General features: G+C 42.2%; 1 protein-coding gene across 1 annotated transcript; it reads right to left on the bottom strand.

Moving 5' to 3' along the window:
* Positions 1–191: 191 nt before the first annotated feature.
* Positions 192–24,853, bottom strand: LOC121308022 (mitogen-activated protein kinase kinase kinase kinase 5-like; the record flags this gene model as incomplete). The annotated part of the gene is made up of 20 exons (XM_041240323.1): positions 192–266; positions 359–447; positions 771–984; positions 1,471–1,513; positions 1,622–1,666; positions 4,477–4,515; positions 6,183–6,247; positions 6,568–6,626; positions 8,515–8,593; positions 10,031–10,147; positions 10,608–10,689; positions 10,821–10,883; positions 11,275–11,406; positions 13,241–13,313; positions 13,413–13,455; positions 14,560–14,607; positions 14,887–14,942; positions 15,405–15,469; positions 17,571–17,661; positions 24,790–24,853. Coding segments are annotated over 20 exons (1,527 nt in total), but the record flags the coding sequence as incomplete, so codon positions are not given.
* Between the last annotated feature and the right edge of the window lie 147 nt (positions 24,854–25,000).

The following is a 25,000-nucleotide window of genomic DNA, read 5'->3' as shown; positions in this document are numbered from 1 at the left end:
ACAGACTTCAGTGCAAACTTTATAAACCAAGTACCATCACATACAACCAGGCGGAAACTGACAATTTGGATGACCAAATCCATTTAAAATCTGAAACTCTGTTTTTCGTACACCTCATTGCAAAAGCAAGAAAGTTAGCATCATGTTATTTGTGAGACACAAACGTCCTTTACAGTATTAAGCAGCACCGGCAATACAAAGGCTGTTCAAAGATGAACACTTACAAGAACTTTTGGTGTAGGTGGAAGGCCGTTGATGGCTGGTTTCTGCAAAAAGAAAAGAATTGATCATTTTAAGTTACGTTCCAGCACCTTGCACGGATGATTGCACTTGTAAGTGTGAAGACACTGTAACTCACTGGGAACTCCTTCTTCTCCTTCCTCTGTGGAAGGACAGGGGGCTGCATGCAGCCGTCACCATTCAGGCTGGGGATGCTCTCCACGTCAGCTGGAACACAAAGCAAGCTGAATATATTCTAGCTGTCACAGACGCTGCTGAGCTTTTTTTACATCCCGTTTGTAAAAAAAAAAAAAAAAAAAAAGCACAAAAAGGTATAATGGCATTTTGGTTATTATTTAGTTTTCTATTATTTAACATATAACAATATGTTACCACAGTAAAGAAATACTGGTTCTGCTCACTTGAATCTGTGTGTTTTCTTGTATTATATTATATGATTTTAATCTCAACGGGACTCTCCAGGTTAAACATAAAATGTAATCAGAGTAACCCTGAGCCCCAGGCAGCCGCTCCCGTCTCCCTGCTCTCACCCTGCTCGGCGGCGGCGCGGTGCAGCAGGACGGGGCTGCTCACGCTGGCAGACAGGATCCCGGCAGAGATGAGCTCCGGCAGGCTGCCCGGCGTGGGGGAGCTCCGCCTGCGCAGGCCCGAGGAGTGCCCGTTGTCGGAGAGAGGGAAGCGTCGCACCGTCAGGGACTTTTCCTCATCCAGACCGACCTCATCTGGGCTGCTGCTCATCCGAGGCTGCAGGAGAGAGACACAGTTCATTCAGAGACCCTCCCCACCACATACTGCACTGAAATCCTTTTACCAATCCCTTACCTATCATTTTAATCTATTCATCTAAATTTGACTTTGCGTGTAGCTTGATTAACCATTTTCTTTCTTGCTTCTTGGTCTTGAGAAATTATGTGCTATTGTGTTAAATTTCCATTACAAACTGTTATCATATGTAATATTGTATTACCATATACCTACAGTGATAATCATTGTACACTTTACTGTACTATAAACAGTGGACATACAGTACAAACCTTCTAAAGCACATTGATACAACTCCACAGAGATCTGGGAAGGTGGGGGAAATGGTACCAAAGCTAAGGAGAGGTATGGGATCAGCTTTAAAATACTAGTGAGTGACTGAATGAGTGAAGGAGGGAGTGTGTGTGTGAGTGAGAGGGATTGAGGGAGTATGCCTTTCAACGTGGAAGTGTGAAAACTGTTACTGACCTTTGGAGGTAGTGGTGGAGGAATTCCTTGTTTCAAGGTTGAGCTACAAAATAAAACAACACATACAGTCAAACCAGCTGAATATCACTCGTGTTAAATAAGTCCCCCTCTAGAATTCAAACTGTGTGCTTCCCTTTTCAGAGGGACTTACAGATCCACGTCTTCAAACCCGTCTTCCAGATGTGCAAAGTGGCCCCTAGCGGATGAGAAACAGGGGTCAGCAGCTGGCACAGAGCTCCAGGAACACACTGCAGGTTGGGTGACTGCTCCCACAACAAATACTGAGACCCCAAGCCTGTCTGTTCCTGGGCAAAACACTGGCATTGACCCCCTTGACCAGGTACACCCACCATGAACCAGCAGTTCTGTACACATTTACACAAACACAACATATATAGTGTTTTTATTGCCTGCAACTGGAATACAGAGACATTATTTTATATAGTTTTGTGCACAATTAATGTAGAACTCTCTTATAAGTGACTTGCTTCTAATAGCTTTTTATCCCTGTGGTGGCGGATAGCCGCGGTTTACATTTTCACTGCTCTTGTAGAAATTCTATATACTTTATAAGGGGGAACCAATCTTATTCACGGTTCCTTTGCTTCAGGATGTGTATTCACAAGATTTTCTCTGGATCCCTCACAAAACAGGGGAGCAGTGAACAGGTAGCCTTATCCACAACCAAGAGTTATTATAATACACTTACACAAAGACATTGGAAACTATGACCCATTTCAACAGGGACACACAGGAAGGCACTGTGATTTACAAATCCACAATTTATCAGGGACTTCATCTTGCACATGTTCCAGGTCCATTTTGATTAATAAACACTATATATACACAGCAAGGCTTGTTTAAAGGACAGATAACCAAGGGTTTCGCAACCTTTACATTCTTCCACTATTCATTACAATAAACACATTTTGGTTCTTAATCGATTTTTGATTGTGTGTTTTTTTTTTTTTTTTTTTTTTACAAAACACCATGGATTGGGGGGGGGGGGGGGGGGAGAGCGGGAATAAATAAATAAATAAATAGTATCTAGGCACCGAATCACTTCCTGTTCTGACTGGATCTAAAAGCTGCTGAAATAAAACTTCAGAAAATAGGGGATCCTGATAATAATGATGTTGTTACTAGCGCGAACAGGTGTAAGAAAATGGAAAACTCTTGGTTATCGCTCCTCTGAAGTGTGTGTTGCTTTTTGCACAGTGTGTGCATGCAGGAGCTTGTGCATGTAGCAACATACACACTCAAGAGCCTTTGCTTACAAAAGCATCACTGAATCAACTCAGACAAGCTGCAGGAGTGACTGTAATGAAAACAAGCTCAACTGTTCATGCAAACTGAGCACATGGAATGTGACCAGGCAGCAAAAACAGCTAAGAGACTCAAAGAAGGGGGGTTAATAAAATCAACTTAAAAAAGAAATCCCAGTTGTTCAGTACTGTAGCTTGCTATACACTGTCTTATACATTACACACTCCCAATCTTCTCTGCTAATAAAAAAGAAAACACCCTCCCAAATAAAGAAGCACAAGTCTTTCTCCCCCAGTTCAGAACACTGACCAGAGTCTGCTCTGGTTAATCCACTCAAGCTACTCCTGTACACTGACGGCTCTGATGGAATACCTTGGCTTGGATTAATATCCATTTGAATTTCAATGCCCCTTGTTTCTGGGCAGTACTTGTGCTGCCTCTTTGTTTCAATGAAGTCTCCCTGGCTGGGGGGAGGCTGTGCCAGTTGCTGATGGATCGGGGGACTGTGTGGACGGCTTTGTCTCCAGAGTACATCTCGCAAAGCCTGATGTTCTCGATAATCAATTGAGTTTGCAGCTGCATAAGGCTATAAACCCAGGCTGCTGTTTAAAGGACAACAAGCTTGACTGGATGGAGTTTTAGGGGCTGCCCATTTACTTTGCTACACTTCCTGGATCAGTGCCAGTCTCTCCATGTGACCTGGATCCTGTTCTAAACAAACACACTGCTCTTGCAGTCTGACATGTTCAGATCAGAGGAGGCTGCTTCATTCTGTTCCATGAACTAAATGCTTTCCCCAATTATCTAAATACAGTAGCAACTCCACAACACAGTGCATCGTCCATTTCTCGGTATTAAACATTTCATTATAAACTTTGTGACAAAAGGAGGAATAATTCATTAAATCGTGCACAAGGCAGTTTAGTGGAATGTGGTATTGTATAGCAACAGCACCCCCTACAGTTTGAAATCATGCTTTCATGTACTACAATACAGCTAAAATCCTGCAGGTCCCTTAACGAAACACACAGCACTTCAGTGCGAGGTGCAGTATGTATCTACTACCTCTTAAATCCAGTACAGGAAACACTGTGTCAGTAGATTAGTGTGCAGGAGATGAAAGCCCAGGTCCACTCTGGAGTGGAGGCTGAGTCGGAATCCATGTGCTAGTAAAGGATACTAAACTATTCACAATCATTTTTACTAAACTGGTGCATTAAAAAAAAAGAAAGGACATACATACTTCACTTAAACACATTTCAGATTCTGTTAGATAATGATTATAAGATATGACTGAAGAGGAGGCTGCCACCAAAAAAAGGAAGAGAGATGCTCCAGGGTTACTAGAGAAAGACGCAATGATTTCTGTTAACAGCGCTAATGACGTTCTGTACGCTTATTCCCCAAAAATTTCAAACAGCTGCGCATCCATATCACAGATTTTTTATAGATTGCAATGTGCTATATTGTCTCCCATGCGCTGTTTGTGTGTGATGTTTGTAAAACTGGAACACACAGCAAGGACTGTTTGAATGATTGTGCAATTGAGTGCAGACAAGGGATCACAATGCACTTATGTGCCAGATTGAGAGCTATGAAAGACCATTGTCCAAACTACAGCCACAACACATGGGGTGGAATGTGCAGCCAGGCTGTACAGAGCACATCACAACACAAGCACTGGAGCTGCCACTACCCCCACCACCAGCACCACCACAGCACAGTCAGGCAGAGAGTTACCGTTGGAACAACTCCTCCTCTACGCATTTGAGAAGGCTCCTTGGGCAGGGGGAGAGAAGAATGAGAAGAAGGAAACACTGTCAAAGCACAGGAACACTATGTTCAGAGCTCATTAACAGACCAGTGGCAGGTACTTACCAGCAATCACCAATGCACTGGGTAGGGCAGAAGTGAATATGCTACAAAGTTCCTAGCATCAGCAGGATGGCAATAAGACTCCTAATGCACAGCTGTTTCACCTATTCCAGGTTTTACTACGTGCTTGATGAGCCACAGTGTGTAGGTATCAAGCTCAGGATACACATAGTAAAACTAGGAATGGATCAAACCGCTGTGCAATGGGAGTCTTATTTCCATCCCTGATAAGCAGCTCCATCGCAGATACCCAGGGAACCGAAGCCAAGATAAACTAAAAGGGCAAGCCAGTCCCTTCCAAAGCATTCTTCTTAAAATTAACAAACCAGTCCATGAAAATGTCATCCATATCTGACTGCTGGCAAGCCCAAGCCTTCTGATGATCAAACTTCTAAACATTCAAATATAAGAAAAATCACCAAGAAATCTTGGGCTTGCCCCTGATATCAATGGCTCATCAATGTAGCATTCTCTTTTCATGGAATGGCCCTAGATTTTTATTTGACAATGGGGCTTGTCCTGTATATAATTTGTTAGTGTCTGGTATGACACGCCACTAAGCTTGCACCAGACAAAGGGACTGTGTTGCATTTGAGGAAGCAGTTCAGATTCAGTGGCAATGCTAGTGTATAGTGAGGAATCACTAATATTCACAATACAAAACCGCCAGGTATCTCTGCCTAACCTGGGTTTTTAGTGGGGCACATGCTTTTGCTAGGAGCTCTCCAGTATTAATGGATGATGGATACATCTGTAACCCAGAGAGGTAACACACATCAGCTCATCCTTACAAGGTCACTGTGAGCCTTTTCCAACTCGTAATGGTAAAATCCTCATTGTGTATTGGAACGCACAGTAATCTACAAGAAAACAATACTGAATAAAACTCAAGGGTTAAAGTAATCAGCCGCTGCTATGCTACCCCAATGAAGCGCTAAGACACGCCAAGGTGTGCATAGTGCATTTCAAACAGTACACACCCTGAAGTGTCTTATTACTAAATGTACTGCTTTAATTAATGTATTCTAAAAATTGTACTTAAAATTGCAACAAGAGAAAGTTAAAAAAAAAACTAAATATATTTGTATATTTAAGCCATTATTAAAACATGCAAGGTAGTGAAAATTTTTAAATCGAGTCAAATTGCAGAAAACGATTTAGAATATTAAACACAAGCAATGACATGAATAACCTCCAAGAGATGAAATAAAACACAGGAACTGGTTATTTCTGAAGTCTTGTTTTCTGTCTTGCTGTGTTTAAAAAGGCCGGTGGAATCAGACACATGAACACTCTGTGTTCTTTTTGGGGACGAGGTTAAGGAGATCCAGTAAGCACTGGCGCTAGGCGGCTGAATTCCCACACACACACACACACACACACACACACACACACACCAGTTACAAGCAGAATGTCTCTCTGGAAGTACTTGATTGAAATGGCAGGGAGCTTGTGCTCACAGGCTGCCCTTCGGAGCCTCAACCCCCCCTTACTGGAGGGTCAGCCGTGCTGCTCACTCCAGTCTCAGAGGACCTAAACCAGACAGTCACCTATTACTGAGATTCTCTTACTTGCTGCCGATTCCTCCGTCTGAGAAAGGGCTCCACGGGGAAGAGAAGTCGTCTTTGGTCACGTCCTGCAATTACAAGTTGTATAGGATTTAGTTTTTAAACTGCATTTTTAAGGGAAGGTCGAACCAAAACTACAATATTAACAATAAATGGAGAACATTAATAGGGAACATGCAGATGTTGTTTGACTTCTGGTGTTTCAACTAAATCCAGGCCAGGTGATTCTGAATACAATACAGCACACGAAAAGAGGAAGGCTTATACAGTACAAGAGTCAAGGGATTTTAACAGATATATATTTTTATAGATAGAACTTTTAATGTATTACTTATTGACAGAGAATGTTTCTATATCTCTAGTGCGCTTATATATAAATCTACATTACCATCTCAGCATGAGCTTCAGTTTCTTTCCGTAGAGGAGGCTCAAACTGCACCTTGTCAACTGTTAAAGAACAGACACAAAATGATATTCGGAACTGTGTGCATTGCTGGCATAACACCCTCCAGACACTAGAGGTCAGCAGAGACCACTGGAGCCACTGCACAGCTTCAGCTGTTCCAGTGTGAACTACTTTCAGTATTTATTTATACAACATTTCCCAGTAATATTGGGGACAGACAGAAAAGTCCTACAGGCTTTGTAAACAAGGGTCTTGATTATAATGTAGTGTGTTGGAACAATCAGATTTGTGTACTGTGATGTAATGGAGTTCCACGTACAGCAGGGGTGTCCAATCACAGGCCTTTCCACTCCAGGGTTAACAGGTAAAATTATATAATGAACTACTTCAGGTTTCATTGGTTCAACTGAACAATTTAGATCAGGGCTGGAACAAAGACCAGGAGTGGAAGGGCCTACTTTGGTCTCCCCCGGGGTACAGTATAAAATAATTTCAAAACTTTCCCTGAAAACACAAGGGTGGCTGGACTGCTTGAGACGTGGAGCTCCTGAAAACAGCAAGCTACAGCATTGAACTCAGACGTGAAAATCAACAGCTCTTACCAGATAAATGACAGGTATAAACAGTAACACATTCCTCTCTGATGATCAGTATGTTTTAAACAAAGAGTATCTTGCACACCCAGTATTAGTTGATTGTAAATGGTTTTTGTCATTGTCTAGTCTAAAGCCTCCAAGTGTGGAACAGTGCAAGATACAGCACCGGTAGGAGACAAACTGCAGATCACAAGTGCTCAAAAACATGCCAGAGAGAAATTCTCATGCCAGGTTTGTGTCAGTGCCAGCTGATAGAATGGGTTAGACACACACTTATCAGCAGGATAATTATTCATACAGAAAGCTTGAAAGCTTCCCTACTGAACCATATTTTAATATAAACTCACCTCCCTGGTATGAGTTAGATGAACGAATAGGTATCAGAGTATAGAGCCTGGTTTTCAGATCATCACTGTTACTCTCTTCACTGTATGTGTTTGTATACTAGACCCTTCAGAATATGTCATACAGGAAATAACTGATCACTAGAAACAATGGCAGGGATATTGAATCATGAGAGTTGTAAATTCTGGGTGTTTTCCTATAAAAACAACCCTGACATCATGCGTTCAGAAATGTACTCTGTCTGGAACATCTGCTCCCCTGATCAGTAACCCCTCCTCCAAGGATCCTGGCTATTTTCAGCAGTCTGCTTCACTGCTTACTGGACCAGAGACTATAACCCAGGACTAGGGAGGTCTCTACACACACACACAGGGTTAGACACTTGCGCTAGACCTGCACCCAGTTTCAAAACTCCCCTCAATGAGGTTTATTATTGAAATGATTAGGAGCCAAGGGGGTTGAGCACACATTGTGTCTCCCAATAGCTGCATGAAGAACTCCTCCTAACAGTAAACCTACAAAGTAACCCTAAGGATTTGTTCTTGCTGTGACAAGTGCAAATGAGAGTTCAGAGTAGATTTAGCAGGGGCCTGGTTATTCACATCCCAGTACCTGATCAATAACTTAACTACGAAACCCATTTCATTTGTTAAATGTGTAGTGTTTACATTAATGCAGATGCAATAATCCTGAAATCAGTGAGAGTCTGCTATACAGCACATCCACTGTCCTTATCACAGCTAAACATTGAGCTGGGTGACAGCATGTAGTAAAGCAGGATAGCTGTGTTGGATTTAATAACTGGCAGTGCATTGTAGATCCTGTATATGAACCTATGAGTATGTAAATATATATATATATATATATATATATATATATATATATATATATATATATATATATATATATCGTATATTTAGTGTGACCACGAAGCAGGGCACGGCATGCAAGAAACACAACATACCCCACTAACCCCCAGGAGACTTACAGTTAATTTCGGAGCGCGTCCTTTCTGCTCTGGAGCTCTTGTTAGTGGAACGAATGGTGTGCCGAACAGCTGAGAGAGGCTACAGAGAGATCAGAACAAACTGCTCAGTCTGACACATGTATTCCACTCTGAACAAAACAGGCAAAAAGGCTACCCAAAAACACACACAAACACTGCTTAAAATCCTTTCAATAATCTACTTGATGGTTAACCCTTGCTGTAGAGTTCTGTGACAGGCACTGCTGGTTCGACTTGTAAAGGAAATCAAGTAAGACCAGCTACAGGAGATATCTAGATTACTAAATTACTGTAACTGGTGCCACAGGAAGCTGGATAATCAAATAGAAAATCAAATTGCAGAGGTGGGTCCTCATAGCAATGAACTAAAGAATGGCGTGTTAATGATGTTCTTGTTGGGAGCCTCAGTTGAATATAGATCAATGACAGTGTACCACTAAGACCCTCAAGGGCTTGTCTCCTTTAGAAGAAAGGACATGCTGAAATATCATCTGATGAACCACTTGGGAAACTTGCAACACAACTGCTTTTCTGATCACTATATGTGAACATCCTCAGGTATTAGTATAACCGGTAAACAGAAGACTGCCAGTTTAATAAAACTACATGGATGTTTAAATTTTACATTTGTTGTGACCAATTTGCTCCCCAGTTAAATACATCCCTGTCTATTTAGTACAGGTTTAATTGGGTCTTGTGGTTTTCATGAGCACTGCAGCCACAGACAGCATGGGAGCAAGCTGCACAAAGACTACCATTCAGTCACCAGTGCCATCACTGTCTAATCCCCTGCCAAGAAGATTCGACACCAGGCACGGCAAGTACCCGAGTCAGGCAGGCCTCCAACAATAAACAAGGAGGTCGGGAGGTCAAGAGATATTAATGGTGTTTATACAGTCAACCCAACAATGTCCGATGCGTTGCGTGTCAATTGGCCAAAATCAAAATGCGGTGCTTTGCAAAGGTCTGCAAGATAAGGAATGGGGAGGGCTGTCACTTTGAAAATGGTCTGGAAGGCTGTATGGTCCAGTGGTTTGAGCTGAAGGACTGGGAGGCAGAGGGTTTCAGCTCTGCTAATGAGGGGAGTACATTTGCTGCACAGCCAGCTGGTTGGACAATAATGATATTTTCAAGTATCAGCTATGGGATACAAAACTGATCACAATTAGCATGATCTGTAACTTTCTCTAGTTTTCTCTCTCACACCCATTTTATTTTTTTCTGTCTGCTTTTAGCTCTCTCTCGTTATACCGGGAAAGACCCTGTTAAACTCCCTAGAATCTCTTTACATTAAGATAAATAGCTTGTACATAAAAACAGATAGAAGGTAACAGCAGCGGCACTTACGCTTTTCAGCGGCAAATGAGTAAAAGCATGACGATCGCTGAGAATACGACTATTGCGAATACGTTTTCAGTTCCATAAATAAATCGCGAATGGGCAATACACTGCGATCATGGATTACTGTTTCGCTCGCTAACACAAACGCTTGCCTTACCTCCAGGTCGTCATCATCCACCTCGCTGTAATGGGGAGGGTGGTCTGGGTTGTTCAGTTTGTCCAGCAGCTCCACAGCCAGCCTTCGACTGAGCCCAGTCTGTCCGACAAACATGTGCTGGAGAGGGGGCACAATCAGAAGGGAGACACGTCAGCCATTCTCATTACAGGACCCCGTCCCCATGTAGTCATCTATACCAACACAGCACAGGTGGGCAATGCTGGTGGGCTATTCTGCACCAGGTTTAACATGAATAATGACATTAGAAACTGCTAGAACCTGCATTAAGGTTTAAACAGTGAAGAACAAGGTTGGAACGCCTCGATTCTAGAACATGGCTCTTCACTGAATACAGTATGAACCTGGCTGCTGCACTTGGCTCCCTTTCACTCAAGCGCTACTAAGCAAATCCATGTAATCTGTGAAATGGCTTGTGTTTATGGTTCCAGTTAGATGACCAAAATGTAGTGTAACTTTGGGAAATCGTAGTTACTGTCCACACCACACTGGAGTCTGTGTGTGTTGTTAGTTTCAATAGCTATGAATAAATGTCAAACCAGGACTGGGAGATCTTTACCGAGAGCAGCTTCTCAGCAGTGGGCCTTTTCTTTGGATTTTTCGTCAGTGATACTTTCACAAAATTATGGAATGCATTTGACCTGCAATAGAAAACGCAAAGAATATATAATGAAGACATCTATACACATGAAACACAATATAAGTTCAGTAAAAACTGATTTATTTTTCTTTGAGAAACAGCTAATTTTGAAGTAAAAAAAGTTGTGCTTACCATTTACTTTTATCCTTTAGCTTGGGTGGCTGAAAGCTGTTTTTTGACATTAGAAATAAGGCTCTGAAAAGGAAGAAGCACGATTTGTTGGCTATTAATGAGATGATAATGAGATATTTACTATAACAGTGATTTTAATTATGCTACAGCACACATTTCTGCATGGACTATATGATCTCTATTACAGAGCCACAGTCCTGTAAGGTTTCATGAATCTATGATGGCCATCTTGAAAAAGCAGAGATAAATGCACTGGTGTCTTACACATTTATTAGCAGGCTAATTCTTCATGGATACAAGACATGGTACAAAGAGGTATCAAAAGGTGAAAGTTCAGAACATCACATTGTTTAAGTGAAGCACTGAAAGTCTCCTGGAAAGATCTGTGAGTGTTGACTGCACGTTATGTAGGTGTGATGCAGACAGGCTGCCCAGCCTTGCTGAAGCAGTGTACCTCATGGGGTGCAGGTCAAACATGGGTGGCTGCAGCTCTGCCAGCTCGATGGAGGTGATGCCCACGGCCCAGATATCACACAGCTGGTTGTAACCGCCATTCTTCTCCACTGCAGCCACCTCAGGAGCCATCCTTTGGGAAACAAAACATTAAGATAATCAATCAGTCTAGAAGACACAGAAAAATGTTACAAAGGGTGCGCCAGTCGATCTAAAAAGACACTGCTCATACTGTAAGGCTTCTCTGCTAAGAAAATTCTTTAGTTTACTCAAGCGTGTTTGGGTGTTATGGATGAACACAAAATATCCCATTATGTGTTTCAAGGATGTCATTTGAAACGGGGTTAGCTCAACATATCTGGTTTCCAATCAATCTGCTTGTCTCTAGTCTCACAGCTGGGGCATGGCCAGGGCAATGGAGGCCAGGTTACCTGCTCCAAAGATCACACTGCATTATTAAAATGTTATTCCGTATTTCACCGAGTCAGAACTAGATAAGATGAAACCATTATAAGACATTTCTAAACAGTTACATATCAGACAGCATTTACAAACAGTCGTGAGGAAAACAGTCTCTAAATAAAGCAGCTTTGTGAATAGGGTTCACAATGCAGCCTGATCTTCAGGAGAGCTCTGCAGCTTTTAAAACAGTCTCTAAATAAAGCAGATTTGTGAATAGGGTTCACAGTGCAGCCTGATCTTCAGGAGAGCTCTACAGCTTTTACAACAGTCTCTAAATAAAGCAGCTTTGTGAATATGGTTCACAGTGCAGCCTGATCTTCAGGAGAGCTCTGCAGCTTTTAGTAGCTCAAAAACATATTAATTCTGTCTGCCACATTCTTCGATCACACTACAGAAATGAGTTTATACAGTGTAGCTTTTCATCTCAATGGAGTTTACAAAAAGACAGAAAACCACATTCTCATTCTGTGCATGTTGTATCATTACTGATATGTTGCAGTGTGGTTCTTGGTGTGGATTATGACGTGTATCAGCCACCCGCTTCCCCCACCCACCTTACTGGAAATGTGATGCAACACAGCTGGGCTACACTGGGGGCCAGACACACACACACACACACACACACACAGGGGAAAAAAAGGGGAAAAAATATAGATGAAAGCAGCTCTCCTTCTTATTGGCCGAGTCTGGACGCAGTTCTGCAGTCTGGAGAACTGAACTGCATCACACACAAGCTGAGGTCTATAAATAACCTGTTATTTAACACTGACTTCACGCATGTCAGTGTAGAAAACTGATCTAGCGCCATGCAGAGGTGACATCAGGCTCTTTTTATACCTGCAGGTCTGACCAGCCAAGGACTCAATGTTACTCCCCCCTGCCCTCTCAACCTAGAGATGCATCCAACTCCTGTGTAACCCACTCAGAGTCACCTTACAGGGATCAGATTAACCACACAAGACAAGAAAACCTGGAGCACATTACAACAATATGAATCAGCCCAGAGAGAGTCTCTGTTCATGCAAAGAGAGTAAGAGAGCAAAGGCAGTGTATCAGAACAGTGCAATTCTATTTCTGTAGGAATCCTGAGATGGAATTATAGCGTTAAACCCTGTTTGTCACTTATTATTATTATTATTATTATTATTATTATTATTGTTTACCTTTTAAAGACACTAGAAAGCATTATTGCTCCCATAAGTAGTATTGAAATGAGCATCAATGTGAACTACAGTATGCTGTAGAGAGCTCAATATGAGGACACTTTCTTGTAAAGTTTATACAGTGATAAGGCTTCAGTACCTATTGTAATACAGTATACATATTACAGGATTTCCACCAATACAGAAGTACCTGCCATATCTGACTGTACTGGTTCCAGGATTTCATCGGATACGTGAAAATATGGGATCCGAGGGAGTGGTTACACTACATTATAGTTGCTTTATTAACATCAGGGATTATAAATGAATAATGTCAGCTACAAAAAACAGAGAGATTGTTACCAGTACGGAGTGCCGATAAAGGACTTCCTCTTTGCGATGGTCGCCGTTATTTTGGCTGCAACTCCGAAATCAGCTGGAACAGAAAGAGCCTTGTTACCCGTGGAACGGGCATTTCACATCAACACAGACCACTGAGAATGAAATGTTGAACAGTTTCAGCTCAGGACCTCACCTAACTTCACATCCCCATTGTCAGAGAGTAGTATATTAGCACCCTGTATGAGGACAGAAAGAAAGACACATGGGTCAATAGCTATTCCAACCAGGGCACAAGAAAAACACATGGGTCAATGGCTATTCCAATTTAACTCATAGTAAAACCAGGAATGGATCAGACTGCTATGCAACATGAGTTATTTCCATCCCTGAAGAATCACCCTTGAAGCTTCACAATTCCTAATTCTAAGGTGCTTTAAAAAAAAAAAAAAAAGATATACAAGTCCTATATGATGAAAGTAGCCTAGAATTAGAAAGAAAGCTCTCCCCTTTTTTAAATGGGTCATTAGTTTAGACAACACACTGGCAGAAGGAATGAATGTGTGACAGTGCTGAATGAGAGTTCTGAATACATGGTGGTTGCATCCTGCAGTGGAGGGCAGCAGCAAACAGGATACAGGCGAGCCTCTGTGTGCAGACAGGACTCGGCGGAGTCCGGGATGATCTGTCAAGCACCGACAGACCCTGCGAGACCACGATAAGGCCCACTGATATCTGCTGCAGGAGGGTTTTGTTTTCCGCTTAACCAGTGCCCAGAATACAAACTGTCATTCAGCTGTCTTTACCAGCCCAGCAAATAAGTGTCTGAGGGCATGCCGTCATTTGTAATTTCCTGTGGTTTTGCTCCATGCCTTAACATTTTCAATTCTGAGAAGTGAATTCTACTTGCAGTCCTTGATAACTCAGAAGTATGGATGAGAGACTCTCATGCACGCATACAACTTGAACACAAAAATGAAACTATTATAGATAAAATAAACTTGAATGGGTCAGGGATGGAAATAAGACTTTTCTTGCATAGAAGCTTCAGACATTCCAGTTTTTACTGCATGCTTGATTAGCCACAGTGTATAGGTTAGGTAACAAGCTCCGGTGTGTTACAGTAAAACCAGGAATGGATCAAACTGCAAAGTCTGTGGAGTCTTACTTCCACTTAATTACACTTTATTTAACCATAAAAATATTACACATAGTTTAAAACTAAAATGATGATCATATTTCGTATTTAACTTCTGCAGCACTGTATGTGTGCTCAGCATACTTCCATCGTCCCAGACAAACACCTGTATACATATCACATGATCCGCTGCATAGGGAATTACCTTAATGTCTCGATGCATTTTGCCCTTGCTATGTAGATACTGAAGGCCCTGAAAACATAAAACAAAAATCAGACCTTACCAGACAACAGTATTTATTTATTTGAAATTAGAACGATATGCAAGTTAATAAAAAGTTTTGCTAGATTTAATTACATTTTTTATTAGAATATAAAAAGTTTTGAAAAACTTAAAAAATTGACACTGTTTAAATTAAACCTGTTTCAGTTTAATTAAAATTGGTCTGAACCTGAGTAAACCACAGTTCTTGTGACATATCTAAACCAGGCTGCTGATAAATATTCTGCTTTTCAAAAGCAGTCATTTTACCTGCAGAGTTTCTCTGCTGACATAGGCGATCTGCAGTTCAGAAAGAGGTCCAGTCACTAGAAAAGCAAACAAAACAAAAAGACATAAATAAATGGAATTGCACTCACATTTACAAATGTGCCTTTCATCCACACAGGACCTCAAAGCACTTCACACATACACACGAGTTACTAAAGTGCAGCCATGCAAGGTTTGACTCACACAGCCCTGGTGCACCTGTACACCTCACAAACAGCTTCTAGCTTTAAGAGATTAGCCTGATCATTACTGGGAATTTTTCTTTCTGGAAAGTAAAAGCAGGATGAAAGCAGCAAATCTCACTTCAGGTTTGGATGAAAACAGGGAAGCAGCTGCATCACTCCACCCGATCGGTTTAATCAACGTGCACGGGAAGAAAGCTGGAGCCGTGTGGAACCCGCTCGGGATGTACTGAGTAACATTGTATCTGATGTGGGAATATAGAAGTCTCTACCTCTATTTGAATATGCAAAGAGAGGAGAGCGGGGTGGCTACATTACCCTGGTAGATATCCTGCAGTGATCCTCCTCCACAGTACTCCATGCAGATCCACAACTTCTCCCGGCTATTTGGAGAAAGCACAGAGGAAACAAGAAACCAGCTGTTACTTTTACATGCTGTACACACCACACAAGCCACAAGCGCTCTGCTAGAACAACAGATACCTGACTGGAGTTACAATGCTCCAGTGCTTCACTTGCTAGAGCTCATGACTCACTGCATCGGAGTCAGGACATGACAAAAAGTCTTACTGTGGGCTAAACCGTCAAAATAAACAGGGGGTTCAAAGACTGTTTCCAGAAATGATGGCCACATTCACACATGGAGTTTCCACTTCTTGTCAAGCAAGTCCTAATAAATCCTGTCAAAATGCATGCGCCACTGTTTGGGATCTGTTCAGTGTTGATGTTTGACTTCTACAGTATAAAGACTCAGGTAATTAGCATCTACAATAACATATCAGTGAATGACCTCAAACCCAGGTGTTACAATGATCTGCTATATTTAACAGAACCTTGATAGAGTACAGTGCTGGACCAGGTTGCTATAAAACACTCCAGAATGTGCCAATAGGAGTCGTACAGACCAACATAGAAACCTTGGAATTAACCTGTTTAATGAAATTTGTACATCCATGAATCCAGGGGTTATATTTTACCTGGCGGATCTGTACTTTCACTGTCAACAGGCTATGCTTTGACGTGGATTCATTTCAAACCATGTTTGTGGCCTCTTTGCAACTGTCTTTAGAACCTTGAGCTCAGTCTGTCAATTTGCATCCTCTCTGTTTCCTACTGTTACTGGTGTTAATGCAGGTGCTACAGGCTGCTCAGATCAGTCAGGCGCAGTCAGATAGCTGTTACTGGTGTTAATGCAGGTGCTACAGGCTGCTCAGATCAGTCAGGCGCAGTCAGATAGCTGTTACTGGTGTTAATGCAGGTGCTACAGGCTGCTCAATCAGTCAGGCGCAGTCAGATAGCTGTTACTGGTGTTAATGCAGGTGCTACAGGCTGCTCAATCAGTCAGGCGCAGTCAGATAGCTGTTACTGGTGTTAATGCAGGTGCTACAGGCTGCTCAGATCAGTCAGGCGCAGTCAGATAGCTGTTACTGGTGTTAATGCAGGTGCTACAGGTTGCTCAGATCAGTCAGGCGCAGTCAGATAGCTGTTACTGGTGTTAATGCAGGTGCTACAGGCTGCTCAGATCAGTCAGGCGCAGTCAGATAGCTGTTACTGGTGTTAATGCAGGTGCTACAGGCTGCTCAGATCAGTCAGGCGCAGTCAGATAGCTGTTACTGGTGTTAATGCAGGTGCTACAGGCTGCTCAGATCAATCAGGCGCAGGCTGATCGGTAACTTGCATTTCTTGACTTAACTTGTTCAAGGAAATTGGGGGTCAAAATCAAAACAACAATAGAAATGTTTTATTATTTCAGATGGTTTAAAGTTGTTATGAAACATCTAGGTGGCAGCACTGCTTAACACATCTGTACTGTTTGATCAGCTGCGAAGTATGTATACCTATTGAGGAATGCTTGGCTCAAAGATTTGAAAACACTGAGTCAGTTTAATTGAAGAATGAATATTAGAATCAAAACTACAACAGGGCTAAAGGTACCACCATCAATTCAGGATCTTCCTAAAAATAACACTTACACTTGAAGTACAAATCATTAAAATACCTTTAAGATAAAACAGTTCATACAGCCAACAGACCAGTCCGTACAAATGAAAGGCAGAGTGAGCCCCAGTGGATGAGGTGCACAAATCCCAGTTTACTCTCACCATGAAATGCTGTGATCCAGTGCTGGCAGTCCTGTATGCGAGCTATAAATCAAATTAACCCATCCAATATCAGTAATAATCAAATGCCTTTTCTTTCACTCTGCTGCAATCATCCCAGCTGGTCTAGCCTGTATTTCTGCACAGCGAGTGACGCAGGGGAAAGCAGCACAAACAAAGCAAACACCTGGCATCAGGTGTGACCCTTTAGTGCCTGTCGCTGTACAAAAGGTTTTATCAATACATAATGGAGACCTTGCTGTTCACAACAGTGCTAAATACATCCCCCTCTGCACTCACTAGAGGGCAGCATCAAGTCTCAAGCCTCACTGTACTCTGGTAAACTTTGCACAAGGTGAGTTTGAGTTCCTGGCTAGGACCTTACCAGAGGTAGCTGCCAAAGTAGGCAACAATGTTGCTGTGTTTGCACTCCTTCACCATGAAGATCTCCTGCTGGATGATGGAGAAGTCATCTCCTGGAAATGAGAATGGAGATAGCTTTAGATACACAGTCTCATACAGCACCTGTAATTATTTTTATTTTACACTTCATTACAGGGATGGAAATAAGGTTCCCACTGCTTAAAGTCTGGTCTATTCCAGGGTATGTCAGGAGCTTCATTTGTAGGTGACAAAGTCGGGTGTGTCTGGTGGAATGGATCCAACTGCAACGCAACAGGAGTATTATTTCAATCCCAGACATCTATTAGTAACCGCTCTGTATTTCAAGCTGGCTTTACTTCAGAAAGAGCAGGCAAAAAGTGTTGCCCCTTCATACAGAGTCAGAAACAAACACACATACGCTGTTCTCAATCAAGCTGCATGTAAAATATGAAATGTTGGCTTTATCAATGACTAACGGTGCTCCCAATTGGCGCATCCAGTAAAGGTGCTCTGTGTGAGTGCAGGATGTGCCCCATAGCCTGGACGTCGCCGGTTCGAGCCTGGGCTATTCCACAGCTGACTGTGGATGTGAGTTCCCAGGAGGCAGTGCTCAATGGGGGGGGGGGGGGGGGGGGGGGGGGGGGGGGGGGGGGGGTCCTAGGTCGGCCAGGGTGTCCTCGGCTCACCGCGCACCAGCGACCCTTGTAGTCTGGCCAGGCGCCTGTGGGCTTGCCTGTTAGCTGCCCGGGAGCTGCGTTGTCCTCCTATGCTGTAGCTCCTGGGCAGCTGCACGGTGAATCCGCAGTGTGTAAAGAAGCGGGCGGCTGACGGAACACGCTTCGGAGGACAGTGTGTGTTCGTCTTTGCCGCTCCCGAGTCAGCACAGGGGTGGTAGTGGCGAGCCGAGCCTAAATAATAATTGCCCATTTTCAAATTGGGAGAAAATAAAAATAATTGGCAACGACTAAATTAAAAAAAAAAAAAAAAAAGAAATGGCTAATGATTTAGGCAAATTAGTAACTGGCACAAATGTCGAAAGCAAAGAACAAAAAACAAAGCTCAATGTGCTTTAAATAAGAATCAACGCAGGATTACAGAACAGCTGGAATCTGGTTTCCTCGCAAGTAAATATTGCAGCTTTGCAATGCAGATACACCCCTACTAACAGTAACCATGCTTGGGGACTGGAGTGAGCATGTTTAAAACAGGAATGCATCTACAGTAAACAGAACTGATGCCAAGATCCCATTTGCAGTAAATTATATTGTTGCCTCTTCAGTATCTATTACAATATTAATACTTGTGTCATTGCACAGTTACATTATGTCTGTTTCTCTAGAAACTTCCCAAACATGTAAATAAATCTCTCTTTGTGGTTGGACTCCTCTTTAGTTCAGACGCTGGTGTTTTACTGTACCATTGTTTTGCAGCAGCACAGGCCCCCCACTGTACTCTGGTGGTTTTTCTCATAAGATTCAGGTTGATGATGTCACCACGACATCCTGCACTGACCGTGATAAACAAGCTCTCAGCAAAGAGTCTGCTCCTCCAAACCCACAATCCCCATGCCTTACCCATCAGCGGCTCCAAACACATCATGAAAAACAGACAGAGGAATCTGCATGTGGAGATTCACTGGAGATGCTGCTACATGCTACATCTCCTCTTTCCTCTTACTTTGCCAGGCAGTACAAAGAAGCCACAGTCAGACTGGAACTGCCTGACAAGGAATCCTTCTCCTGAAGCCTGGCTGATGCTGTGCAGCTGTGGATAATGGATCTACACAGGAGAGAGGCTGTTATAGATGCAGGAGTGGGCTCGGGGTGGAAGGTTAAATTCTGGAGCAACAGTAAAATTTATATCTACCACAGAACAAGGTAGAAAACACTCTAAAACCTGCACACTGAGCTTCACATGCCAAAAAATGTTCAGCATCTGCTATCAATTGAACAGCAAGCTTCTGCACTGGAACCTATTAGTTTAAGTATAAGATCCAACACAGAGATTCTTTTCTCCCTGCTGTTTGCTCCCAGCACTGGAATTTCAATGCTTCTTAAAGAGCCCACAGCATTGCATGCTTGACTCCCTGTACGGTATTGCAAACCTATGAAGGTTTTCTAATAGCACACTCTACAGTTATAATAGCAGTGTCCAGTAACCACACTGGGCCTTCAGCAGCTACAGTACCACTGGTAAGGTCCCAGGTAGCGTTTGGTAGCAGTTGTGCTTTTCACATGAAATACACTAACTAAAGAATATTGTGGTCTATAAAAACCCCAGCGGATTTAAATACAGTTGACTTGTATCACTATAATAAAAAGAAGTCAGCAATACAGTAAGTCTACAAGTTTTAGGATCTAACGCAAAAATGTCTGAATAGCTGGTCTATAAAAAAAAAAAAAAACTGGTACAGGAATTGAAAAAGAATACAAAAGAATTGTACATTTAGGGTTTACTACTTTCTCAAAGACTGGCTCCAGTACATCTGACGCGGGGATTGCCCGGCCAGCTACTCGCCCCCCCCATGTAACACCCCCCCCCCGTCGTGTGGGGGGGGTGGGGGGGGGGGGTGGTGGTGGTGACATCTGAGGTTTTTGATACGCCGGTCGATTGACTGGATCTCAGACTTGAGACAAGTTCCTAAAACGCTTCCATTTGTAAGGACAAAACATGTAACAAAAAGGACACAGCCTGTATGACCTGGTGATTCAGTGGCGATCAGTCCCAGTCAGCATCAGATACACTATAATACTGACACAGCAGCCCTGGCTTACAATGAGAACTTACCAGTGTCAACATCAAAAAAAAAAAAAAAAAAAAAAAAAAAAAAAAAAGAGAACTTCCCACCAACTGACTTTATACAAAAAAGAAAAGAAAGAAAAAAATGAGACCTGAAAGTTGTCTTTGATCCGTCACTTTTAAATGTTTAACTCTATTAATAGAAAACAGTACAATTAACGCATGATTCAGTGGAGTGTTCAAATGCACACGTCAGCTTGGGTTGTAAAGATCTTTCCAAGTGATCAGAGAAAACCAAGGGTTCCATTAAAACAAACTCATTGAAATGATTTGGATTATTATACATTAGACAGTGGAAGAGAAGACAGAACATGCTTCCCCTGTATTTGTATAATTAAGCCCTGTAAACAGCAGGCATGCAGCATTACCTTATAATTCTTATAAGGGGTATGAAGTGAAATCCCAACAGATGCAAATACATTCTGCTTCCATGCAAAGCAATGGCCAGTACTTTTCAAGCAGTCCCTCCCTATAGCCTATATTGCAAGTGCACACAAGCTGGAGCCCTGAGGGCAGGCTTGCAGGCAGGTGAAGAGCCCCAGTGCTGATTCTCACAGTCATTCCATTACTGCAATAACTCGCTTGGATACAGGGATCACATTTCCTAGCCTCGGACAAGACCACCATGGAAGCTATTTGCAGATGGGGAATTATTAAAATGAAACGCTTGCTTGTTTATGAAATGCTTTTTCATGCATTTTACTTCATGTCATTCTAACACTGTAGGTCTTTATTCTTGATACAGTATTCACAAAGAAGGGGGCCTCATAGAAACTTCACAGAAGTTAGATTTATTCCAGGTTTTACAGGGTGTGTGTGTGTGTTTCTTCATCCACAGCATAGAAATTCCAAGTAGTGCTCCCTTCCATGCAGTGCACAGCAATTGCAAAACATGACGAGAGCCAGATCGAGATAAACTGGTATGGAACCGTCAGGATGAAACAATGCCCCAAAAAGCCATCAACCATCACCCACTGCAAATCTCAACAGAGCTGCTTCAAAGAGTGTGAGGCAGTGTGCTTTTACAGCAGAAACAGGAAAACAGGGAGGAGCAGAAGGTCTGTCTGAACACATCTCCAGTCACCTTCCAAGCAGTGACCACTGGTCCTGGTTTCTGTGTTCAGTCTGAAATATAGACTGACTGGAGCTGACTTTGTTGATCCTTTTTAGGATTTTAAAAACGCTTCTCTCCCCTAATCCTTCTACTTTCAACACTACAGTAAATACTCCAAGTTCAATTCCCTCAACCTCTCCTCGTGACTCATTTTGCCAGGTAGTAGAAGGACTAAATTCCAGATTTTAATATGAGCTTGAAGAGTCACTGTGTGTAAGTAACAAGCTCTAGTGTGTCTTATTGAACTCATAGTAAAACCAGGAATGGATCAAATCGCTGTACAATGGGAGTCTTATTTCCTTCCCTAGAGAAGCAGCTGCTCCTACCGCCAAACTATAAAAAGTGTTACCTAGTCACCATTGTAATTACCATTCGCCATTCTATAAATAGGCAATCTGGTTCCCATAGTGACAGTAAACTTTACAACGCAAAGATACTGTAAACTTTTAATGTCAACAGGCTTCAATGTTTATGGATTCTCTTTACAGAAAACAGGAAGGTGTTGTACTACTGTACATATTGCAGCTTCACCAGTCGATAGAAAGAAGATTTAAAATTCAATTGATTGTTACTAGATGACTTGCTAGGTCAATGTTTAACAAACGACATCAGCTATTGGTTATACATTAACCACAGTTCCATGACCCAGCAATATCACATGGCTGATGCCACAATGTCCAGGATGCTAGAGTAAAATCTAGTTTGCAGTAATCAGACAACACACCAGCCGGTCAGCTCTAGCTCTAAACCCTGGCATGAGGAAGCTCCACTCATGATGTTAAACCGGCTCCCTCACTGCCTGTCCCTGTCTGTGATTGTGTAACAGTGCTTCTCTGCTGGTGACTCACTGTGCATTCACTGTCATGTCATTTTCTACACGATCAGACACTAGCGGAGGAAGGGATCTGCATTCAAAAGTCTCTCCAGGGCCCATGCAGCCACACTGAAAAACAATACAAGGATCAACCTTGCATTGTAGCTCTGCATCCACCCATACAGTAGCATTGTGCTGTAGACAGGCATGAGCGACGTAATACACAAGCCTGAGAGTGTGTGTGAGGAGGGTGTGCACAGAGACCCTTGAGAAATGCACATGAGAGTACTCAGTCCTACTCACAAATGTCCTTGAGAAGCACAGCCAAACCTCATTACAAAGCACAAAACACCAGAAGTACAGCGAGAGCAGGGTAGCTTGCTTTCTACCTCATTGCTGTGAACCACCAAAGCGCTGAGCTAGAAGCATGAAACAGACCTACAGTAAGTGTCTTTCACTGCTACTATAAAAAGCACACTGTGTTCCCGAAACCAATTCTACAGTATAACCACTAAATAGGCACATGCTCTTATGTAATGGAAGTGCGATATCAGACCATTTTTATAAGAGCAGAAGAGAAAGAAACAATAGAAAATCAAGCAAAAATGTCATTTACAAGAATTGAATGTGGTCTTTATTAATGCTGGCATCACAACTTATAAATGCTGGTGTAGGCAATGCAAAATCCTGTTTTTACTAGGCATTCAGCAAGACACACATGAGCTTTTTACTTATACGCTGTGGCTAATCAAGCTTGTAGTAAAACCTGAAATGGGTGAAACTGCTCTGCAATAGGAGTTTTACTTCCATCCCTGTGGTTAGCCGCAGCAGTATCTACCACCTAACAACCTATAAACAATCTGCATGTTTCAAAATGCAGCCGATGACACACACACACACACACACTTGAGAAAGTAGCACTGCACTTGTGAGATGAAATAAAAATAAAAAAAACAATGTGTTATTTCCGCAGACAGGTTCAAACTTTACAGGGGCAGTCAAAGCACCAAATGAAAGATTAAAAACAAAGTATTTCACGCAGTGCTGAAACCACAGAACCAGGCCACTTCAGCTGTCACAGTGAGTGTTCAATTCCTCGCTCTCAGGTGCTGCTTTTAGAAAGGCTCACTCTCCCTCACTCAGTTTTGGGCAGCAGCAGCCCTTGTATGCTGCAGCCACTGTACTGAACGCAACTGTATCGCTGGTGGACAGCATCGGAATCCTTAAATGGAAGAAACTGTTAAGAATTCCTTTGCCTCTCTCCTTTTAGACCCATTCATCAAGATTTATTTGCTTTGCAGGAAAAAAAAATGTTTTGTAAATATGGGCCTGGCTCCATAGACATGAAGAAAACTGGCAGTACAAATGAGAAGCAGAACATTCTGTCCCCTCTCCTTAACAGTCAGCTAGTTGAAGATGTGTGGGCCAGTGCTGGGATCAACTAATACTGCCAAAAAACACCTCCCCTTTTAGTGAGCCACAGATCTTATTGTGTTAACTTCCAATGTGATGTATTCAATGCACAGCTAATTGAATTGAATTTGCAAAAACTCTAATTACAGTGACAGTCCAATCCAACATAGAAATCTCTAAAACAGTATTTTGTTGACTACTCTTCTGCTAATTTATATCACAAGCAGAGACACTGAGAAAAACTGGTATAAAAATGTTAAACTATATTTCTAGTATTTAACTTCTCTTTTAAAATGGGAGATGTCGTCACCTCGTCTCAACAAATCTGTAAACGTCCTTCTACAGAACGATCCGTCAAGAATAATAATTTGCAATTTATATTAAATGGTGGAAATGAATGAACTTCTTTCCTTTCTAAATCATAAAATGATTATTTAGTGATGACAAGTCGCATTTGAAAAGACTGAATAAACCATTTTAATTTCAGTATGATGATGATAAGTTATCAAGTTATAAAACAGTACTGTATGCATTGTGAACGAATCGCTAGCGGTGCCAAGAAGGTGTTCTTTTAAGCGAAGTTCCTGTTCCTGTTTAGCAGGAGTATTTACAATGGGAAAAATCAGTTTAAGTGTTCTCTTAGGAGGTGTTCCTCTACGTGGGGACTACTGTATAACTTCCACACTATAAAACCACATTAGTTTTGCTCACACAGTAGACTCAACTATCTCTGCCCCTTCACAGAGAACGAGCAACAACATGAATTTCGCAATTTCTTCTTTGAAACTTTCCACAATCTAGACTAATAGAAATTTTGAACTCCTCTGTATCTAAGAAGTATGCATGAGTCTTAACAGCTGTGCAAGAGAGCCATGCTTGTCTGCTCATGTCACGGACAGGGGTCAGGGTCTGTAACAGCAGTAATCTGAGCGTGCGTTCCAAAATGCAAGTCGATGACTTAAAGTTCTAGAAAACCTATTAAATAATAAAAGCTGATACTAATAAATGAACAAAACGTAAAATAACCCAGAGCCCCTGACCTGAAAGCACAGATCTGTGGTGGGTTTAGAAGCAGCTCACCTGGCTCCAGTTTGATCATCTTGACTGCTGCCAGCTCCCCAGTCTGGATGTTTCTGGCCTGTAAAGATAAATGAGAGGAAAGACACAAGAATGATCATTACAGATAACATTCCAGAATCCAGTTCTCAGTCAAACAGCAGGGGAGGGGGGCATCAAGGTCATGGAACACCTACTTAACATACTGTACCAACCCACGCACAGGAGCGCGAGA

Source organism: Polyodon spathula, unplaced genomic scaffold (assembly GCF_017654505.1).
Source record: "Polyodon spathula isolate WHYD16114869_AA unplaced genomic scaffold, ASM1765450v1 scaffolds_79, whole genome shotgun sequence".
Lineage (NCBI taxonomy): Eukaryota > Metazoa > Chordata > Actinopteri > Acipenseriformes > Polyodontidae > Polyodon > Polyodon spathula.
The sequence above is the reverse complement of the archived record's forward strand: the minus strand, read 5'-3'. Positions and strand labels throughout refer to the sequence as shown.